This window comes from Bos indicus x Bos taurus, chromosome 15, assembly GCF_003369695.1.
Source record: "Bos indicus x Bos taurus breed Angus x Brahman F1 hybrid chromosome 15, Bos_hybrid_MaternalHap_v2.0, whole genome shotgun sequence".
In the NCBI taxonomy this organism is placed as follows: Eukaryota; Metazoa; Chordata; class Mammalia; order Artiodactyla; family Bovidae; genus Bos; species Bos indicus x Bos taurus.
In genome coordinates, this window is record NC_040090.1 from 45,303,828 (window position 1) to 45,312,361 (window position 8,534).

At 31.1% G+C, this 8,534-nt stretch overlaps 1 protein-coding gene across 3 annotated transcripts in view; it reads left to right on the forward strand.

Moving 5' to 3' along the window:
• FAR1 (fatty acyl-CoA reductase 1) overlaps positions 1-7,680 on the forward strand; it is a 77,733-nt gene extending 70,053 nt beyond the window's left edge. For 2 of the 3 annotated variants that reach the window (XM_027563340.1, XM_027563339.1), the window contains exons 10-12: positions 645-774; positions 2,944-3,071; positions 4,765-7,680. In XM_027563340.1, coding sequence (XP_027419141.1) covers positions 645-774; positions 2,944-3,071; positions 4,765-4,927 — 421 coding nt within the window. In that variant the 3' untranslated portion in view covers positions 4,928-7,680. The remainder of the gene's footprint in view (positions 1-644; positions 775-2,943; positions 3,072-4,764) is intronic. The other variant, XM_027563338.1, reaches the window with a different exon arrangement.
• Positions 7,681-8,534: the final 854 nt, after the last annotated feature.

The window sequence follows — 8,534 nt, forward strand, 5'->3', positions numbered from 1 at the left end:
TATCAAATTTTCTTATTTTTATAAAGATGGATATTGGGGATTTGGGAAGTTTAGGGAATATATTGAATATCTATTTGAGAAAGTTGTCACCATGAGTCATTGATTTCATGGCACATCCAGGCGCCTGTTGGTGTTCAAGAGCAAGTTGTTTAAAATATATAGAGAGAGTTAACTAAATGGCAAATGAATATTTCTGTATACTTTGCTTCCATGATGCTGAAGAGTTGAGATTAAAATGTAACAGTATGTTATGAATTCACAGAAAATCTTACTAAAACGAAGCTGAACTAAAATGTGATTTAAGGAACAAAAAAGGAAAAGAATGCTAATTGAATTCATTTATTTGCTTAGTATTATATGTAGAAAATTTGGCCTTGAAATATTCCATTTCATATATCAGCAGAACTCTCCTTAGGCAATATTAAATTCATTTACTGCTGCTTAATTTTTTTTCTTTGTTTTGCATTTATATAATGTTCCAAGATGCAGAAATATTCTTATTTCCTGGTGATTTGGTACACTTATTGAACTACGTGTTACAATTTTACTGTCAGTGTCTCAAAATAGAAACTGGTTCCCTGGGTGGTGGTGAGATTTTTCCTTATCTATGCAAATTATGAATCTCAATTTTTCTTAAAATACAGGATGATGAAAACAATAACTCGTCTTCACAAAGCTATGGTGTTTCTTGAATATTTCACAAGTAATTCTTGGGTTTGGAGTACTGACAATGTCAATATGTTAATGAATCAACTAAACCCTGAAGATAAAAAGGCAAGTATTTTTTTATATTAGAAAATAAGAAGCATACTAATTAGAGTATGCTAATTAGCAACCTGAGAAATAGTTGGATATTTTCTACAACCATTATGCAATAAGAAAGTTGATCTATTTATAGTGTCCCATTTTCAATCATAATTGGTAATAAAATAAAGTTGCTTTATTTTAGAATTTTTTAATTAAGTATGAGAGTAGCAGAAATATTTTCAAAGCATGATTGAAATGTTGATTCTCTTTTTCTCTTTTAATGTCAGGTTCAAAGAGAATTTTTATGCATTTCCCCCCCCAAATACTGTTTTAAGTTTTAAGGAAAACGTCTCAGAAATTGTTTTTCAAATAGTCTCTTCTACTTTTTGCCATTCTACATTTTGCTTTCTGTTAGTTTGAAACTTAAACTCTTATGAATTTTCTTTTTAAGGTTACCTTAGATATTTGAACATGCATACTTAACAAAAAATTGAGTGATTTGTATAGATAGCCTCTTCCTTAATGATACTTAGGACCATAAAATGTTTTAGCTCTGATTACTACCCCCACTAACTTATGTGGTTGTATGTTACTTTAGTGTTCTACTTAAATCTCATAATTAGAAATGATTATTTTGTTCAGCTTTGTTGTTGTTGTTGCTAAGTAGTGTCCAACTCTTTTCTACTGCATGGACTGTAGCTCACCAGGCTCCTCTGTCCATGGGATTTCCCAGGCAAAATATTGGAGTGGTTGCCATTTCCTTCTCCAGGGGATCTTCCTGACCCAGGGACTGAACCTGCATCTCCTGCACTGGCAGGTGGATTCTTTACCACTGAGCCATCAGGGAAGCCTGGGGGCTAATTTGCTCCTGCTTTACAGTATCATTTCTTAATTTAGCAAGGCCTAATAAAATATTGGTACTTCCACCTTTTCTTGGATAATGCAAAGGCTAAAACGTGTACTCTAGTCAATTAGTATTCATATAGATTTACCAGTATAGTTGTCTTTTTACTGCTCTGATTTCTTCCTCCATCCTCCTCTAATGATTTCAGACTTCAGTCTGGAATCATTTTCATTCTGCCTAAAGAGTACCCATTAGTGTACTTTCTCTAGTGTTTGTCTTCTATTGATGTTAGATTATCTCAGTTTTTATTCTTGGAATATTTTTATTCTTCAATGATATTCATACTGCTATAGAATTCTGTTAGCAAGCTTTCTTTGAGCATTTGGAAGACATTGTCTCATAATCTTACAGCTTCCATTGCTTCCTTTGAGATGTCAGTGGTCAGACTAATGGTTGTTTCTTTGGAGGTAATCTACAGTGCCTTTTCTGGTTTAAAAAAATTTTCTTTCTTTGACTTTCAGCAGTTTTACTCTAATATGTATAGATACATGTGTGTATATATAGTATGTGTGTGTTTTAAATCTGTGGCTTGATGTCTCACAATTTTGGGAAAATTTCCAGCCATTGTCTTTTCAGATACTGCTTTTTTTCTATTATTTTTCATTTTTCCTATGGGAATCCAATTATACAAATGTATGACCTTCTCATATTATCTCATATCTTAAGTCTCCATTTCAGTGCTGTGGTACTTTAATGATTTGTTTATGGTAGCTTTTTTATTTTTAGTCTAGAGCTTGCTATTTTCAGAGAAGTGTGATGGTAAATTAAATTATGAATAATCTGTTTATCACACCAAAAAAATTACCTGATTGTGTGTGGAAGAGCTCTGAGCAGATTATATCCCTCTTATTTTGTCATGAAGTAGCATTTTTGTAAGGCTTTCTTTTCTGTATTTATCTACTATTTTCATCAAATGGCCTACTTACTGTTACGTAAACTCCTAAGCCGGCTTTCATTCTTCTTAAAGAAAGCCACATTCTTTCTCTTAATGTCAATACTATTCTCTAGGAAAATTAATCTGTATAGTATGCAAGATGTTCAAAAAGAAGAGATACTGTGGATAGAAGGAAACTGGAAATAAGTGTATTGTTTCTGTGTTTAATGGAAGATAATGAAATAGGAGTAAGAACTTTTTTTGTGAGTAGCAGTAAGATTTTAAAATTAATATGGTAAACATTTTGTAAGCATGTCCTGTGGAATTAGCCTTTGGAAAAAGTGAATTTTTGACTTATATGAAATAATTATGAGAAAATTATTCAAGAAAATAACCAGTAATTTTTTTGTTTATGTAGACTTTTAATATTGATGTACGGCAGTTACATTGGGCAGAATATATAGAGAACTACTGTATGGGAACTAAGAAATATGTACTGAATGAAGAAATGTCTGGTCTTCCTGCAGCTAGAAAACATCTGAACAAGTAAGTTTTATATGGGTTTGATTTCATCTTGTCTTCTTTATGAAATACTAGTTTTTTCCTAAGCTGTTAACTTGAGATATTGCTAATAATATTGTATTTAGGAAAGTGGTTGCCTTTGGACTGTAACTCTGGTAGTGTTGATTTAACCTATGACTATTGAAGCTTACTGTTTTCATCAGTTTATACTATTCATTAGTAAGAAAGTCAAGTGGAATTTAGTTTTAAATATCACTTTGATCTTCCCTTATTGCTACTGAAGAAGTGAAGATATCAGGAGATAATAAAAATGTATTTTAAACTGGAGATAATGTAAAGTTTCTTCTACCTTATTGAAATACATCTTTAGAAGAGGAAAAGAGATCTAATAATACATTATTCAGTATAGAGCTTTTTCTTTGTTTATAAAATAGTTATTCCTTTTCCCTTAGTCTCTTATAAAACTAATATGTACTAATTGTTAAAAAACACTTAGAAAACAAGAGAAAAAATTACTATTAGTCCATTATTCAGAGATGCAATTAGTTTTAATAGTAATCTCTTTTATTCATAGTAATTTTTAATACAATTTTTATAACAGTTTTCAAAACTTTCACATTATTCTTGCTCTTTCAACTCTTTGAGACTTTATAGGGCAGATAGTTGTGTAGATGAAGAAATAGAGACTTAGGGAAGTTGTATTTGAAAGGTCACATTGAGTGGCAGAGCAAAGTTCTTTTGTCTACACCCATTGTTTATATATTGTACAGTTAAGCATTGAATAACATGGATTTGAACTGTGTGGGTCCATTTATATGTGGTGTTTTTTCAATAAATATATACTATAGTACCACACTGTGTGAAGTTGGTTGAATTCACTGGTGCAGAAATACAGGTAAGAAGGGCTGACCCTAAAGTTATATTTAGATTTTCAATTGTGTGCGGGATTGATGCCCCAACCCCCACATTGTTGAAGAATCAACTGTAGTCCTGTATCTTTCACTGCCTGTTTAAGTTAGTGGAATTTATGTAATGTTATGGCATACCTAAACAATTTAGATTCCTTTCTAACACCATTAAAAAAACATCAAAAATGTTTTGAAACATAAGCAAGATAATATGCATTTTGCTCTTTGAGAATGGGAGTGTCTTCCTCGGTAGAGCAAGTACCATGTTTCATTCATGGTATGAGGACTTGTCCAGTTGATTTTTGATCTTAACGGACAGCTATAACTGAAGGAGTAAGTTCTTTTGTCTGACAACTTGTAAGCAGCTAAAGATGTCCAAAAATATTTATTTTGTCTGTAGGATGATGTATGTAATGAATCTCCCTTTTTAGATGAGATAACTCTGGAATTACAAGAGATATTTCTATTTTACCTAACATACTTGTTGCCTAGCACAGTTTAGGGCATACAGAAGGCTGCTTAATTGTACTTGTTAAGAAGTAAATTTACATCCCAAATGTTACAAAAAACTTTGTGTTATTGTTAATAGAAATAATACATTGTTTGATGGACTGCTGTCCAGAATGTGCACAGTCAGGTGTTTTTGATGTTTGCTAACTTTCTAATTTCTAGTTAATTTTTAAGTAAGTTTCAAATTAATATGGATTTGAACTTTGATTAGATTAAGATTTGAATATGAATTATCTGCTATCCAACAATATTCTTTTCTAGAAGATAGTATCCAATATATCTCTTGATCTGCTTTCCAGGTTGAGAAACATACGTTATGGTTTCAATACTATCCTTGTGATCCTGATTTGGCGCATTTTTATTGCAAGATCACAAATGGCAAGAAACATCTGGTACTTTGTGGTTAGTCTGTGTTACAAGTTTCTGTCTTACTTCCGAGCATCCAGCACTATGAGATACTGAAGACAAGAATTTAGCATTAGAACGTCTATGCATATGGTGGTCTAAATGCATAAAATGTAAAATGTACTTAAGTCATTTCACCTTTTGTCAAGACATTAAACCATCTTAGCTCAGAATGTGGAGTAAATTATGGTACATTTTATGTAACATTTTAATGTATGCTCATAAAAGCCTAGTGAATACACTGTGGTATGCCAATTCAAATCTGTAATAGCCACCAAAACCATGACTTAACATTTTGATCCCTGGGGGAAAATGGTTGGGTAAGGGTAGGAGGGGGAGATAGGAACACTGACCAGTATAACTGTGCAATTCTGGAACATACTAATTAAAATATGCCTTAACATAGAGTGATTTTCTAATTATAATATTTAGTGCAGTGGAAAGCATTTATTTGAATGGGAATACTAGCTAAGTTGGTAGATATTTGATTCTACAGTGTTTGATTTTTATCATCAGTTTTAAGTGATTTTTAGTTTTGTTAAAATTACAGCCAAACTATTTTCACATCATCCTATAAGTTACTGAATGGTCTCAAATGTGAAAAACATTTTCAGTTTCCTTCCTTCTCTGATTTGAGGTCTGACACATATCATTTTCTATAAGCAATCAGTTACTTTCATAATCAGAAGGCTGTATATTGTTATAGAGACCCTACTGGATCTAAATGAGTTTGAGAATCCGTATCAGCATATGCCATGTGTTTTTAGAAGGAAAATGAAAATTCACTAAACCTATTACTATTAAGAAGAATAGGAGTACATTTTTATTGACCACATTATGACCAAATAAAAACCAATTCTGTGACATTTTGTTCATGTTTTGAAGCTGGATGATTACTTGAGACTTTGACAAGCAGGTGTGGGTACAGGGAGGAATTCATCATACTTGTGCTCTACTCCCTTAATAAATTTTATTAATAGGACTTTAAAAGGCTTATACTGTCCAATTAAAACTAAAAGTACATTACTATGGAAGAATGTATTTGCAGGTAGTCATAACATTAAGAAAATGTTTTCATATGTGTGTAAACACATACTAACTTTTGACCTTGAGAGCTGAATTCCTTCAAGAAAAATAATGCATAAAATAATGTGTATAAGATTAAATAAAGAACTTTATTTACATACCACATAAAGTACCAAACTGTTGAATGAGTTTTAAGATAACTTTTATTTTTTGTGCATGTGGTTTTAGCTTTTAGAAAGAAATGAGTTATAGAAACAAGTAATAGCAAGAACATTGATGTATATTTTAATGATACATTATAATTCCCTTTAAATCTTAATAGTAGTTAATTCTCCTTACTGTTGTAACACACATTTGCTTTAACAGATCAGCATAACATGTTCTAATTTAGCTGATCAAGTTGTACTATATTTAAATCATTAACAGTGTATCTTGAATATGTTTAATGAAGTCAGTTTACAATACAAAAAGTTACATAGAACTTTAATCTTAATTTTCTTCATCAATTCAGATGCAATGTATAAGAAGTTTATTTTATTATTGTGAAAAAATTAAATGTAAAGGAAATCACCTTCTTCCATGCAGGTGTATAATCTTGAAAAGGAAAATGCTTCCATGTTGAAGCCAGATTTTCTGTAGTAAAACTTTTAAAACATTATTTTAAAAGAAATATGTATATAAATATAAATATATATATATTCTTTGCAGTGATACTGAAGTCTCTGGTCTAGGACCATACCTTTTATAAGGTGTGAGAGACCATGGCAGTGTCTAAGAATGGAATAAATGATGATGCCTTTGATTTAAAGTGGCCCACATAATTAACTGTAGATGCTCTATCCTTTGAATGCTCCATCTCTCCAATACATTTCCATAATGTGTTGAAAATAAGCTAACATTTGTATGATTTTTATACATCTGCCAAATATACTTAGATGACTTATCTTTGTATCTTGCAAAAGAATCAGGCACAACTGTAGCAGGCATGTGAAGTACATGGGAGGTGTGTGTCTTTGAACTCTGTCATTATTATTGTAATCTAACTCGAGGAAATGATAATTGGGAGGGTGCTAAGGCCACTGCATTAATTTTGTGTGTTTAGAATTCTTTTGTCAAAAGAAAGCTATTGAATAAATTAATATGTCATTCTGGAACTTAAAAGTTTTAAAATTAGTATAAAACATACATAGGTTGTTAATCCTTGCCAACTTGACTTTGAGCTTAACGCAAACATAAAGATTTTAGAAATCCTTTGTATTGATGTCATTTGCTAGGCCTGGTTTTTTTAGTTCTTTCTGATTATATTTTTACACACAGACTCAAATTTTAACAGGATAGCCTGTTGAATAAATCTAATAAATCATTTAACTCATTTGATAAAGCTATATTTTAAACATTGTTTTTTTCCCCTATTCACTCTTGATTCTTATAATTCTGGCATATGCATTTGTCACTTGTGAAGTCATTGTAACTGTAAGTAAACTTGACTTGGCAACATTAATATGTTTAATAACTCATCACCGAGAAGCATGGCAATACATTCTTTGACTTGGGGATGGCATAAAATAAACATTTTCTGAATCTGTGTAATAAAGTTTGGAAGCAGGAAGGGAAAATCTTATTTCTCTTCCTTTTCTATGCTTGTCTGTAGGGACTGGTTCAGGGTTTTTTGCTTTTTTGTTTTAAATGTAAATCGATAGTCTTTTATAAGAAATACAAGCATTATTGGGTGCCTTTGTTTGTAAACCAAAAAGTAATAAATGAATCCCTATATTTCCATTATAGTATTTATTGTTTTTTACAATAATTGTCCTGAAAGTTACTCATGAGGTAATGTGGTTAGAATTATAGGAAACAGTTCTCACTTCTTACCTTTCTTAAGGTGTATTCATTATTTTTTTGTATCCTAATTTTATTGAATTCTAAGTCTCTTACACAGCATTTTAGAGGAAGCACATAGGCAGGATGAATACTTTTTGTTAAAATATTATTTTTACTTATTAGCTGGAATAAGGTGGTTTTTCTGAAAACAGTGCCAGGGTGTCACTTAGGTTCTAGGTACTCTCCTCCCCATTGAATGATATCATATTAATTTATAAATATATTTGTTGTAACTTGTCTGTTGAGTAAGTATAAAGAACCATTCATTAGTAATAGAGTGTAACCATAAAAAAGGAGAGAGCTGATATCAGGCCAGGGTACAGATGAATATAAATGGCCTTCCAGGTCAAGCTCTTCTAGGCTTGACTCTAAGTCATGACTTGAAACTGTTGGCACTGACTTGTTCTATTTGAGAAAAACTCTATTCTTTTGCATGAGCAACTAGAGAAAGGAATGTATACTGCATAACTTAATATAGAAATGAGTTAATTAAATCTACAGTCTCTGTGATAAAGAAATATGAAATATTTTCTTATTGAATTAATATTTTTATCTTGAGGTATTTTCTACTCATAGAATGAATGTCTTTTTTTTTTAATGGTGATACTCTTAGCATACATCTTTATCACTAAGATTCCTAAACAAATCATCTTTGTCATTTGAGCATATTTGTTAATTCCTTTGATTTTTCTTTATTAAAACAAATTTTATTAACATTAAGTTTGACATGCTCTTTTACAAGTTGATGGCTATAAAC